Source organism: Salmo trutta, chromosome 35 (assembly GCF_901001165.1).
Source record: "Salmo trutta chromosome 35, fSalTru1.1, whole genome shotgun sequence".
NCBI lineage: Eukaryota > Metazoa > Chordata > Actinopteri > Salmoniformes > Salmonidae > Salmo > Salmo trutta.
This window is the reverse complement of record NC_042991.1, coordinates 2748356-2770407: the sequence shown is the minus strand read 5'-3', so window position 1 is coordinate 2770407 and position 22052 is coordinate 2748356. Positions and strand designations below refer to the sequence as shown.

Sequence of the window (22052 nt, the reverse complement as noted above, 5' to 3'; positions counted from 1 at the left end):
TTGCAACACCGCCCCCTTTGGTCGTTCTATCTTGTCTGAAAACGTTGTAGTTAGGGATGAAGATTTCACAGTTTTTGGTGGACTTCCTAAGCCAAGATTCAGACACAGCTAGGACATCCGGGTTGGCAGAGTGTGCTAAAGCAGTGAATAAAACAAACTTAGGGAGGAGGCTTCTAATGTTAACATGCATGAAACCAAGGCTATTACGGTTACAGAAGTCATCAAAAGAGAGCGCCTGGGGAGTAGGTGTGGAGCCAGGCACTGCAGGGCCTGGATTCACCTCTACATCCCCAGCGGAGCAGAGAAGAATAAGTATGAGGGTACGGCTAAAAGCTATAAGAATTGGTCGTCTGTGACGTCCAGAATAGAGAGAAAAAGGAGCAGGTATCTGGGGGCGATAAAATAGCTTCAAGGTATAATGTACAGACAAAGGTATGGTGGGATGTGAGTACAGAGGAGGTAAACCTAGGCATTTAGTGATTATGAGAGAGATATTGTCTCTAGAAACATCATTGAAACCAGAAGATGTCATAGCATGTGTGGGTGGAGGAACTGAGAGGTTGGATAAGGTATAATGAGCAGGGCTAGAGGCTCTACAGTGAAATAAGCCAATAAACACTAACCAGAACAGCAATGGACAAGGCATATTGACATTAAGGAGAGGCATGCTTAGCCGAGTGATCAGAGGGTCCAGTGAGATTCAGACAGCTAGCCGGGCCATAGGTAGCAAGCTGGTGGAAGATGGGAGGGAGGTCTGTTTTTAGCCGCCTCGTGCGTTTCCGTCTGTGGGTTAGTGGGGTTCCGTGTGGAAGGGGGGACCTGTCCAAGTTGGCAAATAGTTAGTTATAGTGGCCCAAGAAAAGTGTCCGACAGACCTATTCAGATCGCAGCCGAAAAGACAGCTAACGATTAGCTGGCCGCAGATGGGCGATCAGGTTATGTCGCGTCGGAGGGGCCAGTTGGACAACTCCCTCGGGCAGATAACGTCGGTGATCCAGTCGTGAAGACCCAATGGGGCTCCGCATCGGCAGTAAAACGGGTCAGGATAGGTGAGTTGTAGCCCAGGAGACACTTCAGCTGGCTAGCTCAGGAATAGCCCACGAGTGGCTGACGGAACTCTTCAGCTGGCTAGCTAGCTAGCTCCGTAATAGTGTGTGTTAATTCCGTGACCGACGTTGCCAATAGTCACTCAGGTAGCAGCTAGTTAGCTGCAAGATCCAGGTGTAAATGTCCAGAGCCTGCGGTAGAAATCGAGGAAAGGAGAGAGAATAGGTCCGATATGCTCTGGTCTGAGTCGCGCTGTACAAAAACTGGCGATAGCTTTTCGAGCTAATGGATAGCTGAGGACAGCTAACCGTAGCTAGCTGAACTTCAACGTTAGCCAGTGAAAATGGCTAACCTCTGGCTAGCTTCTGTCGTGGAATTCAGATGAGGTAAATAATACTTTCTTTTTTTTTTTAATTGATGAGGCGGGTTGCAGGAGAGTGCTTTGAGGTTGAGTATTTAGAATAAAAAAAATGTAAAAAGATAAGTGAAGAAAAAATATGTAAATATATATATATATACACGGGACACGACAGGACGTCTGAACTGCTACGCCATCTTGGAATAAGTTGTAAAAACATCAAGGATGATCAATGGAAACAGGATGCACCTGAGCTCAATTTCGAGTCTCATAGCAAAGGGCCTGAATACTTATGTAAATAAGGTATTTCTGTTTTTTATTTTTAATATATTTGCAAAAAAAAATGTTAAACTATTTTTGCTTTGTCATTATGGAATATTGTGTGTAGATTGATGAGGAACAAAACTTAATTTAATGAATTTTAGAATAAGGCTGTAACATAACAAAGGGAAGGGGTCTAAATACTCTCAGAAGGGTTGGGTTAAATGCGGAAGACACATTTCAGTTGAATGCATTCAGTTGTACAACTGACTAGGTATCACCCTTTCCCTTTGCATATGACAAATAAACAAACTTGAACACACATACACACACACACACGCATACACACCATCATCCGCACCACCACCATTACAACGAGACGGTGTGATATTCATAATGCATTAAAGTTCATGCTGAGAGTGACTGATGACTCTGGCCTCTCTGCCCAGTAGCCTCTCTCTCTGTCCCTGTGACCTCCCTGTATCAGCCAGCCAGTGATGAGCTGCCTCAGTGAAGTTACCCACTCCATTTGATTGAATGGGGCTGTAATGAATGAGGTGGGGGCCCATAAATACGGCCTGTTCTACGGGCCTTGACTTCTCTTTTTCCTCTTTCGCCATCCCTCCATCCTCCCTCCCTCCCTACTTCCTTCGGGTAAATGATCTGTAAGTGCCGTAACTCTGCCCCTTGGATGACAGAAGGGACTAAGGGATGAGGGAGGGATGGGGAAACAGACGAGAGAAATTTAGGGAATGGGTTGGTGGTGTCTGCTTTCTGGCTCAATGCCTTGCCTTGACACTCCAGAACTGGTTCTCCATGTCTTTCTGTCTGTGTGTGTGTGATCTCAGAGCTGAATCACATATATCTGACATTTAGCCCCAACAGAGGCACTCAGCTAGAGGTCACTGTAAAAAAACAGAGATCACACACACAGGAAAAGGTTTTCAACGTTCCCCTCATTGACCAAAACCATGGTGATTCTCAGTTTGTGAGTGCGTGTGAGTATCTTGTGACCTGCGGACAATTGATGGATGGATTTGGTTCAGTCAGTCGTCCAGAAGAGCCCTTCCAGCTAGCTAGTTTATGATGGCAACAACAGCAGCATGGCGCAAGTTAAAACTATAAAAGAAAGTGATGTTTATTTCAAATCAAATTACATTTTATTGGTCACACACATGGTTAGTGGATGTTATTTTGAGTGTAGCGAAATGCTTGTGGTTCTTGTTCCGACAGTGCAGCAACATCTAACATGTAATCTAACAATTCCACAACAACAACCTAATACACACAAATCTAAGTAAAGAATGGAATAAGAAAATATACATATGAAGATATGATTGAGCAATGACAGAGCAGCATAGGCAAGATGCAATAGATAAAGTATAAAATACAGTATATACATATGAGATGAGTAATACAAGATATGTAAACATTATTAAAGTGGCATTATTAAAGTGACTAGTGATCCATTTATTAAAGTGGCAATGATTTCAAGTCTGTATGTAGGCAGCAGCCTCTCTGTGTTAGTGATGGCTGTTTAACCTCTCTAGGGTATGTGGGACGAAATCGTCCCACCTACTCAACAGCCAGTGGAATCCCATGGCGCGATATTCAAATACCTTAGAAATGCTATTACTTCAATTTCTCAAACATATGACTATTTTACAGCATTTTAAAGACAAGACTCTCGTTAATCTAACCACACTGTCCGATTTCAAAAAGGCTTTACAACGAAAGCAAAACATTAGATTATGTCAGCAGAGTACCCAGCCAGAAATAATCAGACACCCATTTTTCAAGCTAGCATATAATGTCACAAAAACCAAAACCACAGCTAAATGCAGCACTAACCTTTGATAATCTTCATCAGATGACACTCCTAGGACATTATGTTATACAATACATGCATGTTTTGTTCAGTCAAGTTCATATTTATATCAAAAACCAGCTTTTTACATTAGCATGTGACGTTCAGAAATAGCATACCCACTGCAAACTTCCGGTGAATTTACTAAATTACTCACGATAAACGTTCACAAAAAACATAATTATTTTAAGAATTATAGATACAGAACTCCTTTATGGAATCGCGGTGTCCAATTTTAAAATAGCTTTTCGGTGAAAGCACATTTTGCAATATTCTGAGTAGATAGCTCGCCATCACGGGCTAGCTATTTTGACACCCACCAAGTTTGGCACTCACCAAACTCAGATTTACTATAAGAAAAATTGGATTACCTTTGCTGTTCTTCGTCAGAATGCACTCCCAGGACTTCTACTTCATCCACAAATGTTGGTTTGGTTCAAAATAATCCATAGTTATGTTCAAATATCCTCTGTTTTGTTCGTGCGTTCAAGACACTATCCGAAGGGTGACGAAGGGTTACGCGCCCGACGCATTTCGTGACAAAAAAAATCGAAATATTCCATTACCGTACTTCGAAGCATGTCAACCGCTGTTTAAAATCAATTTTTATGCGATTTTTCTCATAAAAAAGCGATAATATTCCGACCGGGAAACCCTGTTTTCGTTCAAAGATGAAAAAATAAAAACATGGTGTCGGCTCGTGCACGCACCCCCAGTCTCATTGTTCTCTGATCGACCACTATCCAAATGCGCTACTGTTTTTCAGCCTGGGACACCAGAGTCATCATTCACCGTTCTGCCGCCTTCTGAGAGCCTATGGGAGCCGTAGAAAGTGTCACGTTACAGCAGAGATCCTCAGTTTTCAATAAAGAGAGTGTAGAAGGCCAAGGAATGGTCAGAGAGCGCACTTCCTGTAAGGAATCTTCTCAGGTTTTTGCCTGCCATACGAGTTCTGTTATACTCACAGACACCATTCAAACAGTTTTAGAAACTTTAGGGTGTTTTCTATCCAAATCAAACTTGATGATTGAGTTGGAGGCGTGCATGGCCATGCAGTCATGGGTGAACAGAGAGTACAGGAGAGGGCTGAGCATGCACCCTTGTGGGTCCCAGTGTTGAGGATCAGCGAAGTGTTGATGTTGTTTCCTACCTTCATCACCTGGGGGCGGCCGGTCAGGAAGTCCAGGACCCAATTGCACAGGGTGGAGTTGAGACCCAGGGCTTCAAGCTTAATGATGAGCTTGGAGGGTACTTTGGTGTTGAACGCTGAGCTATAGTCAATGAACAGCATTCTTACAAAGGTATTCCTCTTGTCGAGATGGGATAGGGCAGTGTGCACTGTTATGGCGATTGCAATGTCAGTGGACCTACTGTGGCGGTAAGCAAATTGAAGTGGGTCTAGGGTGACAGGTAAGGTGGAGGTGATATGATCCTTGACTAGGGAAAGGGAGAGATTGAATGTGTCCAGAAACACACCAGCCAGCTGGTCTGCTCGTGATCTGAGGATGCGGCTAGTGATGCCGTCTGGGCCGATAGCCTTGCAAGGGTTAACACGTTTAAATGTCTTACTCACGTCGGCCACGGAGGAGGAGAGCCCACAGTCCTTTGTTGCGGGCCGATTTGGTGGCACTGTATTATCCTTGAAGCTGGCAAAGAAGATGTTTAGTTTGTCTGGAAGCAATTTGGTGTCTGTGATGTGGCTGATTCTCTTTTTGTGGTCTGTGATTGTCTGTAGACCCTTCCACATACGTCTCGTGTCTGAGCCGTTGAATTGCGACTCCACTTTGTCTCTACATTGACATTTCGCTTCTTTGATTGCCTTGCGGAGGGAATAACTACACTGTTTGTATTCGGCCATATTCCCAGTCACCTTTCCATGGTTAAATGCGGTGGTTCGCACTTGAAGTTTTGCTTGAATGCCACCATCTATCCAGGGTTTCTGGTTAGGGTAGGTTTTAATTAGGGTAGGTTTTGATTTCGATGGGCAAGGGAGAAAAAAACTTTTAGTGTTGATCACCATCTGGAATCTGCATGTCACTGTGACTTGTGGCCAATTAGCTAACGTAAAGACAAGCTGGTGTGAATGACCAGTGTAACGGTGTGGTATCAAGGTGTTTCCCTCTGTTGCTTCCCACTGGGAAGCAGTTGCATCACTGGGTAGCTGTAGCTAATGTGGCCAAAACATGCCACACGATTATATTTTGAGTAGGATAAGCACCTACACTAAAAATTAACTTACAATATTGGTAGTAACCATCTGATACAGTCTACTGCCCAATGAGGAGAGTTTGCGCAAGCCAGCAACACAACAACACAGTACATATTGTGTCCTCCGCTCCTGAGTCTTTCTTGCTGAGCACTGCTGTCCTGCAGTAACTTCAAGGGAAGTAACTATATTAGCAGTATCCAATCTTTCCCAGCCTTGGTATTTGTGTTTTATTAGGATCCACATTAGCTGTTGCAAAAGCAGCAGCTACTCTTCCTGGGGTACATACAAAACATCCAACATTAAACTTCTTCGGGATCGGTGTCCCGTCCACAGGACGGTTGAGCTAACGTAGGCTAATGTGATTAGCATGAGGTTGTAAGTAACAAGGAAATTTCCCAAGACATAGACATATCTGATATTGGCAGAAAGCTTAAATTCTTGTTAATCTAACTGTTGCAAAATGGCGCCGGAAGAAATGGCAGCAGTTTTACGGGCGCCCAACCAATTGTGCTATTATGTGTTTTTTTCACGTTATTTGTAACTTATTTTGTACATAATGTTTCTGCAACCGTATCTTACGGCAAAAAAAGAGCTTCTGGATATCAGGACAGCGATCACTCACCTCGGATTAGACAAATAATTTTTCTACAACAAGCAGGACGCACAGGACATTCTCCAAACACCCGACATCCCTGTTATTTGCAAGAGGAAGCGACGCAGGTACAGAGGACAAAGAGCCGGATGCCTTGTGAGGACCCAGAGAAGGCGAGTGGGAAAGCTGCCATTACCGTGAATACTATTCGCCAACTTGCAATCATTGGACAACAAATTAGACGAGGTACGATCACGAATATCCTATCAATGGGACATAAAAAACAGTAATATCCTATGTTTCACGGAATCGTGGCTGAATGACGACATGGATATTCAGCTAGCGGGATATATGCTGCACCGGCAAGATGTAATACCAGAGTGTGCGGTTCTGAGGGGGGGGGGGGGGGGGGGTCTGTGCATATTTGTAAACAATAGCTGGTGCAAGAAATCTAAGGATTTCTAGGGAAACTTAAATCAGTTTTACCTCATTTCTATCAACATGTTAAATGCACCTGTACTCCACACACAGAGACGCATACAAAGCTCTCCCTCGCCCTCCATTTGGTAAATCCGACCACAAATCTATCCTACTGAATCCTGCTTACAAGCAAAAATTAAAGCAGGATGCACCAGTGACTCGGTCTATAAAAAAGTGGTCAGATGAAGCAGAAGCTAAACTACAGGACTGTTTTGCTATCACAGACTGGAACATATTCCGCGATTCTTCCGATGGCATTGAGGAGTACACCACATCTGTCACTGGCTTTATCAATAAGCGCATTGAGGACGTCGTCCCCACAGTGACTGTACGTTAATACCACAACCAGAAGCCATGGATTAGGCAACATTTGCACTGAGCTAAAGGGTAGAGCTGCCGCTTTCAAGGTGCGGGACTCTAACCCGGAAGCTTACAAGAAATCCTGCTATGCCCTGCGACGAACCATAAAACAGGTAAAGCGTCAATACAGGGCTAAGATTGAATCATACTACACCGGCTCCAATGCTCATTTTATGTGGCAGGGCTTGCAAACTATTACAGACTACAAAGGGAAGCACAGCCGCGAGCTGCCCAGTGACACGAGCCTACCAGACGAGCTAAATCACTTCTATGCTCGCTTCGAGGCAAGCAACACTGAGGCATGCATGAGAGCATCAGCTTTTCCGGATGACTGTGTGATCACGCTCTCCGTAGCCAATGTGAGTAAGACCTATCAACAAGTCAAAATACACAAGGCTGCGGGGCCAGACGGATTACCAGGACATGTGCTCTGGGCATGTGCTGAACAACTGGCAGGTGTCTTCACTGACATTTTCAACATGTCCGTGATTGAGTCTGGAATACCAACATGTTTCAAGCAGACCACCATAGTCCCTGTGCCGAAGAACACAAAGGCAACCTGTCTAAATGACTACCGACCCGTAGCACTCATGTCCGTAGCCATGAAGTGCTTTGAATGGCTGGTCATGGCTCACATCAACACCATTATCCCAGAAACCCTAGACCCACTCCAATTTGCATACTGCCCAAACAGATCCACAGATGATGCAATCTCTATTGCACTCCACACTGCCCTTTCCCACCTGGACAAAAGGAACACTTATGTGAGAATGCTATTCATCGACTGCAGCTCAGCGTTCAACACCAGAGTACCCTCAAAGCTCATCATTAAGCTAAGGATCCTGGGACTAAACACCTCCCTCTGCAACTGGATCCGGGCCAACCCCAGGTGGTGAGGGTAGGTAGCAAAACATCTGCCACGCTGATCCTCAACACTGGAGCTCCCCAGGGGTGCGTGCTCAGTCCCCTCCTGTACTCCCTGTTCACCCACGACTGCATGGACAGGCAAGACTCCAACACCATCATTAAGTTTGCAGATGACACAACAGTGGTAGGCCTGATCACCGACAACGACGAGACAGCCTATAGGGAGGAGGTCAGAGACCTGGCCGGGTGGTGCCAGAATAACAACCTATCCCTCAACGTAACCAAGGCTAAGGAGATGATTGTAGACTAAAGGAAAAGGAGCACTGAGCACGCCCCCATTCTCATTGACGGGGCTGTAGTCGAACAGCTTAAGACCTTCACGTTCCTTGGTGTACACTTAAACAACAAACTAGAATGGTCCAAACACACCAAGACTGTCGTGAAGAGGGCACAACAAAGCCTATTCCCCCTAAGGAAACTAAAAAGATTTGGAATGGGTCCTGCGATCCTCAAAAGTTTCTACAGCTGCAACATCGAGAGCATCCTGACTGGTTGCATCATTGCCTAGTACGGCAATTGCTCAGCCTCCGACCGCAAGGCACTACAGAGGGTAATGTGTACGGCCCAGTACATCACTGGGGCTAAGCTTCCTGCCATCCAGGACCTCTACACCAGGTGGTGTCAGAGGAAGGCCCTAAAAATTGTCAAAGACCCCAGCCACCGCAGTCATAGACTGTTCTCTCTACATAGCAAGTGGTACCGGAGTGCCAAGCCTAGGACAAAAAGGCTTCTCAACAGTTTTTACCCCCAAGCCATAAGACTCCTGAACAGGTAATCAAATGGCTACCCAGACTATTTGCATTGTGTGCCCCCCACCTCCCCCCCAACCCCTTTTTTATGCTGCTGCTACTCTCTGTTTATCATATATGCATAGTCACCTTAACTATACATTCATGTACATACTTCCTCAATTAGCCCAACCAACCAGTGTTCCCGCACATTGGCTAACCGGGCTATCTGCATTGTGTCCCACCACCCACGAACTCGCCAACCCCTCTTTTACGCTACTGCTACTCTCTGTTCTTCATATATGCATAGTCACATTAACCATATCTACATGTACATACTACCTCAATCAGCCTGACTAACCGGTGTCTGTGTGTAGCCTTGCTACTTTTATAGCCTCGCTACTGTGTATAGCCTCGCTACTGTTATTTCCACTGTCTTTTTACTGTTGTTTTATTTCTTTACTTACCTATTGTTCACCTAATCCCTTTTTTGCACTATTGGTTAGAGCCTGTAAGTAAGCATTTCACTGTAAGGTCTATACCTGTTGTATTCGGCTCACATGACAAATAAACTTTGATTTGATTTGCACTGTCCATTTACAGTAGCTATTAGAGAGAAATAATACCAAGCTATTGTTTGAGGATAGTGCACCATTTTGAACATGAGAAGTTATTAAGGTCTGGAGACTGGCTAGGCCACTCCAGGACCTTAATGTGCTTCTTCTTGAGCCACTCCTTTGTTGCCTTGGCCGTGTGTTTTGGGTCATTGTCATGCTGGAATACCCATTCACGACCCATTTTCAATGCCCTGGCTGAAGGAAGGAGGTTCTCACCCAAGATTTGACAGTACATGGCCCCGTCAAATGATGCGGTGAAGTTGTCCTGTCCCCTTAGCAGAAAAACACCCCCAAAGCATAATGTTTCCACCTCCATGTTTGACGGTGGAGATGGTGTTCTTGGGGTCATAGGCAGCATTCCTCCTCCTCCAAACACGGCGAGTTGAGTTGATGCCAAAGAGCTCCATTTTGGTCTCATCTGATCACAACACTTTCACCAGTTGTCATCTGAATCAATCGGAAATCTTTCTGATTGAGAGGGGGTCAAATACTTATTTCCCTCATTAAAATGCAAATCAATTTATAACATTTTTGACATGCGTTTTTCTCGATATTTTTGTTGTTATTCTGTCTCTCACTGTTCAAATAAACTTACCATTAAAATTATATACTGATCCTTTCTTTATCAGTGGGCAAACGTACAAAATCAGCAGGGGATCAAATACTTTTTTCCCCCACTGTAACTAGGTCTTTCCATGCCGCACTCGACCACACGACTGGACAATAATCAAGATAAGACTTGCTTTTTAAAGTATGGTCTCAAAAAAGCAGAGCATCTCTTTATTTCAGACAGACCTCTCCCCATCTTTACAACCATTGAGTCTATATGTTTTGACTATGACAGTTTACAATCTAAGGTAACACTAAGTAATTTAGTCTCCTCAACTTGTTTAACAGCCACACCATTCATTACCAGATTCAGCTGAGGTCTAGAACTTTGGAAATGATTTGTACCAAATACAATACTCTTAGTTTTAGAGATGTTCGGAACTAGTTTATTACTGGCCACCCATTCCAAAACAGACTGCAACTCATTGTTAAGGGTTTTGGTGACTTCATTAACTGCGGTTGCTGATGCGTATTTTATATTATTTAGACCTTTATTTAACTAGGCAAGTCAGTCAGTTGTGGTATTCCTGCACAGCAGACACCAAACAAGCCATACTTGTGAAGAGTTAAAAAGTGATGGGACCTGGCTGCATAGGGCCAGAAGGATAGTGCACCTGCAAACAACAAAACAACATTAATATAAGTTCATGAAAAGAAAATGTAATGTAAAACGTAATATCATTTTTTAATGCATCATTATCAGGTAAGTTTCACTTACCTAACATATTCACTTAGCTAACAAATGTGCAGAGCAGCAGCACTGCAAACAGAAAAATAATCTTGGAAACTGGAAGTTAAAATGATAACACATCTGGCGAAGTGGAGTCTTGTGTTTAGACAATGAACCATAATCCCAGTCCATAGAGTACTAGCAATACAAACTGATTGTCATAGCTAGCTAGGAGTTAACCAAATAGGTTCAATGTTAGAAAGTTAGATAGCTAACATTAGGCTATAATAGCAATGTGAAATGGAATTCTGACATAACATTACTACACACAGATCATAAACGTAAGGTTAGCTAGCGAGCCAGCCAACTAACGTCAGCTAGCTAGCTAACAGTCAGCTTTATATTGGCGTCTTTTGTTTATACCTGGAGCTAGCTAGCTAGCAATTCAATGAAGCATAATCCCAATCCATAGAGTACTAGCAATACAAATGGATTGCCATAGCTAGCTAAAGTTAAGCATATAGTTTCAATGTTAGCTATTTAGCTAGCTAAGGCTATAACTAGCAATGCGAAATGGCATTCTGAGATAAAAATGGCAGTTAGGGACCCAGTCATCTAATGACAGCTAGCAAGCTAACAGTATGATTTAACTTCCAATATAAACAACTTCCTTCCAAAATTAGAAATGTAAAATATCTGAAACTGTAGCTAGTCTCTTACCTGTATACAGTTGAAGTTGGAAGTTTACATACACCTTAGCCAAATACATTTAAACACAGTTTTTCACAATTCCTGACATTTAATCCTAGTAAAAATTGCCTGTCTTAGGTCAGTTAGGATCACCACTTTATTTTAAGAATGTGAAATGTCTGAATAATAGTAGAGAGAATTATTTATTTCAGCTTTTATTTCTTTCATCACATTCCCAGTGGGTCAGAAGTTTACATAAACTCAATTAGTATTTGGTAGCATTGCCTTTAAATTGTTTAACTTGGGTCAAACGTTTTGGGTAGCCTTCCACAAGCTTCCCACAATAAGTTGGGTGAATTTTGGCCCATTTTCCTGGCAGAGCTGGTGTAACTGAGTCAGGTTTGTAGTTCTCCTTGCTCGCACACACTTTTTTAGTTCTGCCCACAAATTTTCTATGGGATTGAGGTCAGGGTTTTGGGATGGCGACTCCAGTACCTTGACTTTGTTGTCCTTAAGCCATTTTGCCACAACTTTGGAAGTATGCTTGGAGTCATTGTCCATTTGGAAGACCCATTTGCCACCAAGCTTAAACTTCCTGACTGATGTCTTGAGATGTTGCTTCAATATATCCACATAATTTTCATACCTCATGATGCCATCCATTTTGTAAGATGCACCAGTCCCTCCTGCAGCAAAGTACCCCCACAACATGATGCTGCCACCCCCGTGCTTCACGGTCGGTTTTGGACTAGTGGCTTCTTCCTTGCGAGTTTTAATGACTCCAACCTAAGTGTATGTAAACTTCCGACTTCAACTGTATAGAGCCATGAAGTGGTAACTCAAGCACAATGCGAGTTTAACTTTAAAAAACAAGAGATAAAAAACATCACAGTGTTTTTGTTGTCTCTTGGTGTCTTTCCAATATATAACTCTTGTTCTGTACTTTGTCATGTTTTTGTATGTTTGATGTGGACTCCAGGATGTGGACACCCTTCATACTCACTCAACTCTCGCTGCGCAAAATGTGTAGTATATTTTGGGCACCAGGCATGTCATATAGTCTCTCTTCCCTCTCAGAATGTTTACTCACTGACCTTTGTGGGTAGCCATGGCAACTGAAAGGTCAGGTGTGTGGGCTGTATTTTGGACAGGAGCGACCTCGAGGTGTAAAAGGATTTAATACTTCTGTAAATGGTAAGGAATATAGGTCTAACACTAGGGCTGTGCCTGAAATGTTGCCCTGTTCCCAGTATAGTGCATTGTTATGGGTCCTGGTCAAAAGTAGTGCACTATATATAGGGAATAATCAAATCAAATGTATTTGTCATGGTTAGCAGGTGTTAATGCAAGTGTAGTGAAATGCTTGTGCTTCTAGTACCGACCATGCAGTAATATCTAAGAAGTAATATAACCTAACAATTTCACAACAACTACCTTAGGCACACAAGTGGAAAGGAATGAATACGAATATGTACATAAAAATGTATAAATGAGTGATTGCCCAAAGGCATAGGCAAGATGCAGTAGATGGTATAGAGTACAGTATATACATATGAGATGAGCAATGCAGGGTATGAAAACATTATATGAAGTGACATTGTTTAAAGTGGCTAGTGATACATTACATCAAGATGGCAAGATGCAGTAGATGGTATAGCGTACAGTATATACATATGAGATGAGCAGTGTAGGGTATGAGAACATTATATAAAGTGGCATTGTTTAAAGTGGCTAGTGATACATTACATCAAGATGGCAAGATGCAGTAGATGGTATAGCGTACAGTATATACATAAGAGATGAGTAATGTAGGGTAAGTAAACATTATATAATATAAAGTGGCTAGTGATAAATTGATTACATCAATTTTACCATTATTAAAGTGGGTGGAGTTGAGTCAGTATGTTTGCAGCAGCCACTCAATGTTAGTGATGGCTGTTTAACAGTCTGATGGCCTTGAGATAGAAGCTGTTTTTCAGTCTCTCGGTCCCCGCTTTGATGCACCTGTACTGACCTCGCCTTCTGGATGATAGCGGGGTGAACAGGCAGTGGCTCGGTTGCTTGATGATCTCTTTGGCCTTCCTGTGACATCGGGTGGTGTAGGTGTCCTGGAGGGCAGGTAGTTTGCACCTGGTGATGCGTTGTGCAGACCTCACTACCCTCTGGAGAGCCTTCCGGTTATGGGTGGAGCAGCTGCCGTACCAGGCGGTGATACAGCCCGACAGGATGCTCTCGATTGTGCATCTGTAAAAGTTTGTGTGTTTTTGGTGACAAATAGGGTGACATTTTGGATGCAGGCCAGGTTGTTGAATTCACTTTGACTTGAAACCTCCAATTCCTCTTTCCTCTTCCTGTCCAGGTGACCAATAAGGTGGAGCTGGAGCCCAGGCAGTTTGTTGATTGGATGAGACTGGAGCCCCAGTCTGTGGTGTGGCTTCCTGTGCTACATAGAGTGGCGGCTGCTGAGACCGCCAAGCACCAGGCCAAGTGTAACATCTGTAAAGAGTGTCCCATCGTAGGGTTCAGGTACAAATACACACAAACGCATGTAGGCACAAATGTGCACACACACCGCAACTTTGATGTTGGTTCCTTTTTCTTTTTGGGGGGGGCGGTAGATCAGCTTTAAAATTGCAGATAGATTGTGGCTTCTATCAATTTAATTGTCTGCATAACTTCCAATCCCCAATATATTTATATATATAAATTATATATCTTTAAAAAAAATATATATTTCCTTTATTATTTTCCCCTAACCCTAACATCACTCCCTAATTGGAGTAAACGAATGGACAACAACACTTAGGATCTACTTCCAACTTAAACATACATTTTTATATTTTGTTTGTTTTTAGTCCCATCCTTCAGCTCATCTCAACCCCTCCCATCTATCTCTGAACACCATCCAGTTTCGATTTCTATTTGCCATACTGCCATACAGTACCAGTCAAACATTTGGACACACATTCAAGGGTTTTTCTTCATTTAAAAAAATAATAATACATTGTAGAATAATAGCGAAGACATCAAAACTATGAAATATCACATATGGACAAGGTAGGGTTGGTATACAGAAGTTAGGCCTATTTGGTAAAGACCATGTCCATATTATGGCAAGAACAGCTCAAATAAGCAAACACACACACACACACACACACACACACACACACACACACACACACACACACACACACACACACACACACACACACACACACACACACACACACACACACAGTGAGTTCATGCATGCTGGTCTCCCTGCTCTAGTAGAGTAGAGCAGAAAGGGCAGGCCTGCTCTGGAGTGCAGGCATTTATCTAAATGTCAGCAGATCATAAACTTCTGACTAAATACCAACTGGAGGAGGACATCTAGAATCATACGCGCTTGCACACGCACGTACACACACACAGACGCAGGCATCAACAAACAGTGCATAACAGACCACCCCTGTGATACTGGGGGTCTCAAAAGACTCCTAAAGGTCTCTCTCACACAAATGAAGAACACCACCAGCTGATATGTCAGTAGTTTAACATAATCACACTCTTATGATTCCAAAGACCTCCCTTTGATGAGCTGAGTTCAAAGATGTCCACAGGCTAAACACTATTGTTTGCTGTCATCCTCTGTTACACCTATTCACTTAACTCTCCTGTTCTGCCTTTGATGGCGAGGGGGTATGACATCAGCCACAGAATGGGAGCAGAATAAGACACAACACCATGCTAACCAGAATCTAGCGTCTAGTGTTGTGTATCTTTGGTCACTCACTAAGTAGTTACACCAGCTAGAAAATCTCTGAGTGAAATACCAAAAGACATTTGACGAGAGAGAGAGAGAGAGAGACAGAGAGAAGGCATCTGTGTCAAGGCTAATGAAAAGGTTGCTGTGTAGTGGAACGTGGGGTATACTGTGCTCTACTTTCTGATGCATTGCTATGGGCTCTGTCATCACTCAGATCACCTTGGCTGTGGTAGAGGCAGGGGCGAAAATCTGATATCAAGTTTGGAGGGGACAATTACATGAAATTTTCTCAAGAGCAATTCCTGAGGGGGACACCAAAAGTAGTGCTGTAACACATAGCCTACATTGTAATATGGCAAATGTATATTGAGGAACCAAAGAAATAAGGTGTTTGCCGTACTCCTAACCACCGGTACCCAAAACTACACAACTAATCACAACAGCAATACCATTGCCTTTAACAAATCTTAGTTCAGTCACCAGTTTAAGTTGAGAGTGGGGGTATCCATGGCATTTTCCAATTATGTTCCTATTTTACAAGTAAAAAAAATTGAGAACCTTTCATAATGTTGCCAAACAAAGACTCAACAAACTTACCTGAGACTCCCTGTCTCTGCCAGTCTGTCCCTGCATATCTGTCCCCAACTCTGCTGTCTGTGTGCCATCTGTTGCCTGCTCTGCCTAATGACATCATTGTGAAACATTTCCATTAGAATTTCATTTCTTTCTTATGAACATTTTATCAACTAGTCTTTGAGATATTAGGCTACTAGGGTTCTTACTTTGCGTTTTGGTGTACTGAAAAATACTCTGATGTCCGTCTTTTATTTTTCTGCCATTTTTCTACCTGGCTGGCTGGCTACACACACACACACAGTGTGTAGGTTATTTACAGTAGGAGATGGGCTTCTATCATCTTATCTTTTATCATTCTATTTGGGATTCGATCTAAAAGGTAGCTAGCAAATGTGAAATGGATTAAAATTACAAGAGTTGACAGCTGTATGAGTTCACCATTTACACAATGTCACAACAAATGTCGTACTGGAGAGAAGAGGACCAAGACGCAGCGGGAATATGGATACTCATATTTTAATTTCAAAGAAAAAGAAGTAAAGCATCCACTTGACAAAACAATAAGAGATACTCACGACAGTGCAACAGTTCTGCAGGCTATTAAACACAGTGCAAAAACAACTACCCACAACCCCAAAGAAAAACACACACACCTATATAGGACTCCCAATCAAAGGCAACTCAACACACCTGCATTCAATTGAAAGTCCCAATCACCAACACAAACATTCACACACACAAAACTGCCACGTCCTGACCCCAAAACTAGTACAATAGCTCCATCTGCTGGTCAGGACGTGACACACAACATATGCTGCAACCTTTTGTAATTTTAATAGTTTGTTTCATATTGGCTGGCTTCCAACAATAGCTGAATTTGCAAAGCTAGCGAGCACCAATTCCGTTTCAGTGATGTTTGCTATAATCTTTGCTACCCGGGTTAAATAAAGGTGAAATAAAATAAACAAATAAAAGTTCCCTTGCGACAATTTAGCTTTTGCAACGAGACCATTAAATATAGTTAAGACAATGGTAGAAGAGAGTGTAGTTCTGTTCAGTTTGGACTTCAGTTTATCGCTAACCTTATCACAGGGACTTTGAAGCACTAACTTACATCATCTGCATGCTGATCTTGGAATAAATTGACGATAGCAAAGATTCCATCTTTGACGAGGCCACATAAATGGAATAATTACTAGCTAGCTTAATAGTTAATATTTGCCCGCTAGCTCTGCATATTCAGCTAGTGTGTTTGCGCGATTGACTGGATTAACCTCACGTCAGTTAAGTTCATTGAGTGCCTTTCAGACAGTGGATACCACCCCTCTGTTACCTTGCCAACTAAGGAACTGGCAGTGGATCAAACCATTGTGAGGCAAAGGGTGGGGGGGTCGCAAACTTTTGAAACTTAAAAATGCGCTATTAAGTGTCTATAATCTGCACAATTGCTTTCATTGCGTATTATTAATATTATTTAACTTCTTGGGGCTATGTGGGACGTTAGCGTGCCACCCGTGGCGCACCCTATCAACAGCAGGTGCATTTCAAGAGCGGCAAATTTGAAACCAAATAAATGTCAAAATTCAAATTTCTCAAACATACAACTAACTTACAGCCTTTGAAAGATAAACATCTTCTTAATCTAACCACGTTGTCCGATTTCAAAAAGGTTTTACGGGGAAAGCATAAAGTTAGGTTATGTTAGGAGAGTACATTGACAATAGCTGTGTGTAATGCATTGTCGATTCAAAGACAGGTGTCACCAAAACCATAATATCAGCTAAATTTATGCACTAACCTTTTACAATCTCCATCAGATGACACTCCTAGGACATTATGTTAGACAATGCATGCATTTTTAGATCTATCAAGTTCATATTTATATCTAAAAACAGTGTTTTACTATGGCGTTGATGTTCAGGAAATCGTTTCCCTCCAATACCGGCAGTCAAGTCATGACAACAAAATAATTAATTAATATTAGAAAACATTGGTAAAATATTATATTGTCATTCAAAGAATTATAGATTTACATCTCTTGAACGCAATGGACTTGCCAGATTTAAAATTAACCTTACTGGGAAATCACACTTTGCAATAATCTGAGCACTGCGCCCAGAAAAATACGCATTGCGATACAGACTAACCGCCATGTTGGAGAGATCTAAAATCGAAAATACTATGTAAATAATCCATTACCTTTTATTCTCTTCATCAGATGTCACTTCCAAAGAATCCCAGGTCCATAACGAATGTAGTTTTGTTCAAAAAAGCTCATCATTTATGTCCAAAAACCTCCGTGTTGTAGCACATGATCTAAGCCAGCCGGACTTCACTTCACATCACGAACGGAAAAAATATATTTACGTTCGTTCAAACATGTCAAACGTTGTATCGCATAAATCATTAGGGCCTTTTTTAACCAGAACATGAATAAAATTCAAGGCGGACCATTGGGTTCTCTTTTAAAACGTTTCGGAATGAGAGTACCCACCATCAACTCGCGCGCAAGGTGTCTAATGGCCCATCACCGTTCCAAGGCTCTTCTTCAGTCAGATCTCACTGTAGAAGACTCAAAACACTTTGTAAAGGCTGGGGACATCTTGTGGAAGCAATAGGAAGTGCCAAAACATTCCTCACCCCCTTTGTTTTTCAATGGTATAGGCTTAAAGTCAATTCAACACATCAGGTATCCACTTCCTGTCAGAATCTGTCTCAGGGTTTTGCCTGCCAAATGAGTTCTGTTATACTCACAGACACCATTCAAACAGTTTTTGAAACTATAGGGTGTTTTCTATCCATATATAATAAGTATATGCATATTGTAGTTACTGGGTAGGATTAGTAACCAGATTAAATCGGGTACATTTTTTTATCCAGCCATGAAAATACTGCCCCCTATACCCTAACAGGTTAAATTACATAGTTATGTTTCAGTGATATATTGGGGGGACAAATCATATTTTTCCCAGGATGGGGGGGGTCGTGTCCCCCCCGTCCCCCCCGGGATTTCCGCCCCTGGGTAGATGAGAGAGAAGCAGAGGGATGGAAGACTTCTGATATTGCGCATAAATTCGGCCCATCTTAATTTACAGTTGTCTTACGAATGTCTTATATATTCTGATTTGAGTATGATGAAAAGGTGATTTGGGATAGAGCTGCAGGTGCTTCATTTCGATCTTAGCAGAGGAATTGGAGAGAGAACATGATGACAGGAGGCCCTAGAATAGCCAAGATGAGAGCATAACAGAACATACACACATGCACGTATGCAAGACACATGAAAGAACAAGAATGGGAGGAATCTGTTTGACGGAATCATTACTCTTATAATCTTGTTTTTCCCTAGGTATCGCAGTCTGAAGCACTTTAACTATGACGTGTGTCAGAGCTGCTTCTTCTCTGGACGAACCGCCAAGGGCCACAAGCTCAACTACCCCATGGTGGAGTACTGCACGCCGGTGAGGAACACACACACACACACATTTTTACATTTTAGTCATTTAGCAGATGCTCTTATCCAGAGCGACTTACAGTAGTTAATGCATACATTTCATACATTTATATATATATATATATATATATATATATATATATACTACAGGACAAAAGTTCTCATTCAAAGGTTTTTATTTTTACTATATTTTACATTGTAGAATAGTATTGAAAACATCAAAACCATGAAATAACACATATGGAATCATGAAGTAACCCAAAAAGTGTGAAACAAATCAAAATATATTTTATATTTGAGATTCTTCAAAGTAGCCATCCTTTGCCTTGATGACAACTTTGCACACTGTTGGCATTACCTCAACCAGCTTCATGAGGTAATCACCTGGTATGCGTTTCAATTAACATGTGTGCCTTCTTAAATGTTAATTTGTGGAATTTCTTTCCTTCTTAATGCGTTTGAGCCAATCAGTTGTGTTGTGACAAGGTAGGGAGACAGCCATATTTGGTAAAAGACGAAGTCCATATAATAGCAAGAAAAGCTCAAATAAGCAAAGAGAAACGATAGTCCATCATTACTTTAAGAAATACAGAACATTTCAAGAACTTTGAAAGTCTCTTCAAGATCATTAGAGTTACCAGCCTCAGAAATTGCAGGCAAAATAAATGCTTCACAGCATTTAGACTCTGTGAATCAGGCCTTCATGGTCAAATTGCTGCAAAGAAATCACTACTAAAGGACAACAATAATAAGAAGAGACTTGCTTGGGCCAAGAAACACGAGCAATGGACATTAGACCAGTGGAAATTTGTCCTTTGGTCTGGAGTCCGAATTTGTCACGTCCTGACCTGTAAAGGGGTCATTTGTCATTGTAGTATGGTCAGGGCGTGGCAGGGGGCGTTGTTTTGGGGTTGGTTTATTTAGAGGGGATTTTTTCTAGTTTTCATTTTCTATGTTCGTTTTCTATGTGTGGCCGAGTATGGTTTCCAATCAGAGGCAGGTGTCTTTCGTTGTCTCTCATTGGAAGCCATACTTAGGCAGCCCTGTTTTTCCTTTGGGTTTGTGGGTTGTTGTTTTCGGTATAGCCTATGTGCCTTACGGAACTGTTTCGTCGTTTGTTTATTTTGTTTGAGTGTTCTCTCAAAATAAAGAAGGAAGATGAGCACTATACCCGCTGCGCCTTGGTCTGTCCCTTACGACGCCTATGACAGAACCACCCACCGAAAGAGGACCAAGCAGCGGAAGAAGGAGCAGCAGGAGGAATGGACATGGGAGCAGATATTGGACGGCAAGGGATCCTGGACATGGGAGGAGATCCAGAAGGGATTGAATCGCCATCCATTGGAAGAAGTGGAGGCAGCAAGGGCAGAGCGGCGACGAGAGGAGGCTCTAAATGCACCGAAAGGCAAGACGGAGAGGCAGCCCCCAACATTTTTTAGGGGGGGCACAAGGGGAGTTGGGCAGGGTCAGGATGGAGTCCTGAGACAACTTCCCGGGCTTACTATGAGGAGCAAGTGATGGAGCACACACCGTATTTTGCGGTGACGCACACTGTGTCATCAGGGCGCATACAAAGGTCGGTGCGAACTGTGCCCGCACCCCACAGTGATCGAGCGAAGTGGAGTATCCAGCCAGGGCGGGTTGTGCAGGCCGTGCGCTCCAGACCTCCAGTGCGCCTCCAAGACCCAGTGGACCCTGTGCCTGCTCCGCGCACTCTACCTCCAGCGCGCCACCATAGCCCAGTACACCCTGTTCCTGCTCCCCGCACTAGCCCGAAGGTGTGTGTGACTAGCCTGGCGCCTCCTATGCCAGCCCCACGAAGCAGACCTCCAGTGCGCCACCATAGCCCGGTAAGGCCGGTGCCTGCTGTGAGCACGCGGTCCGAAGTATGTCTCCCCAGTCTGGTGAGGCCAGTTCCAGCGCCCCGAAGGAAGCCTCTAATGAGGGTCAATGGTCCAACGTCTCCAGCGATAATCTATGGCATGAAGCCTCCAGTGAAAACTCATGGCCCGGAGCCTCCAGTGATGATCCATGGCACAAAGCCTCCAGTGATTATCCATGACGCGGAACCAGTAGTGATGACCCATGGCACAAAGCCTGCAGCGAAGGTCCCCAGTCTGGAACCTACAGAGACGCCCTTCAGCCCGGAGCCTCCAGCGACACCCCTCAGCCCGGAGCCTCCAGCGACGCCCCTCAGCCCGGAGCCTCCAGCGACGCCCCTGAGCCCGGAGCCTCCAGCGACGCCCCTGAGCACGGAGCCTCCAGCGACGCCCCTGAGCCCGGGGCCTCCAGCGACGCCCCTCAGCCCGGGGCCTCCAGCGACGCCCCTCAGCCCGGGGCCTCCAGCGACGCCCCTCAGCCCGGGGCCTCCAGCGACGCCCCTCAGCCCGGGGCCTCCAGCGACGCCTCTCAGCCCGGGGCCTCCAGCGACGCCTCTCAGCCCGGGGCCTCCAGCGACACCTCTCAGCCCGGGGCCTCCAGCGACGCCGCGCAGCCCGGGGCCTCAAGCTACGGTCTGCAGCCAAGAGCCTTCAGCGGTGGTCTGCAGCCAAGGCCTTCAGCAGTGGTCTGCAGCCCGGGGCCTTCAGCGGTGGTCTGCAGCCCAGAGTCTTCAGAACGGGAGCTACGCCCAGAGCCAGAGCCACCTCCGTAGTAGGAGGATTGGCGAAGAGGGAGTGTAGCACAGGAACCGTCGTTGACGGTGGCCACCCCCCCTTTCCTCCCTTTAGGTTTGGGGCTGTTTTTGTGGGGTTTTTGTTTTGAGGTGCAGTCGGGGTCTGCACCTTTTGGGGGGGGGGGGGTGTACTGTCATGTCCTGACCAGTAAAGGGGTCATTTGTCATTGTAGTATGGTCAGGGC

The 22052-nt window shown here is 43.8% G+C and overlaps 1 protein-coding gene across 5 annotated transcripts in view; it reads left to right on the top strand.

Moving 5' to 3' along the window:
* The window catches only part of LOC115174451 (utrophin-like), a 193831-nt gene that overhangs the window by 122591 nt on the left and 49188 nt on the right, over nucleotides 1-22052 (top strand). For all 5 annotated transcript variants that reach the window (XM_029732984.1, XM_029732980.1, XM_029732981.1 and 2 more), the window contains exons 14-15: nucleotides 13775-13941; nucleotides 19089-19200. In XM_029732984.1, coding sequence (XP_029588844.1) covers nucleotides 13775-13941; nucleotides 19089-19200 — 279 coding nt within the window. The remainder of the gene's footprint in view (nucleotides 1-13774; nucleotides 13942-19088; nucleotides 19201-22052) is intronic.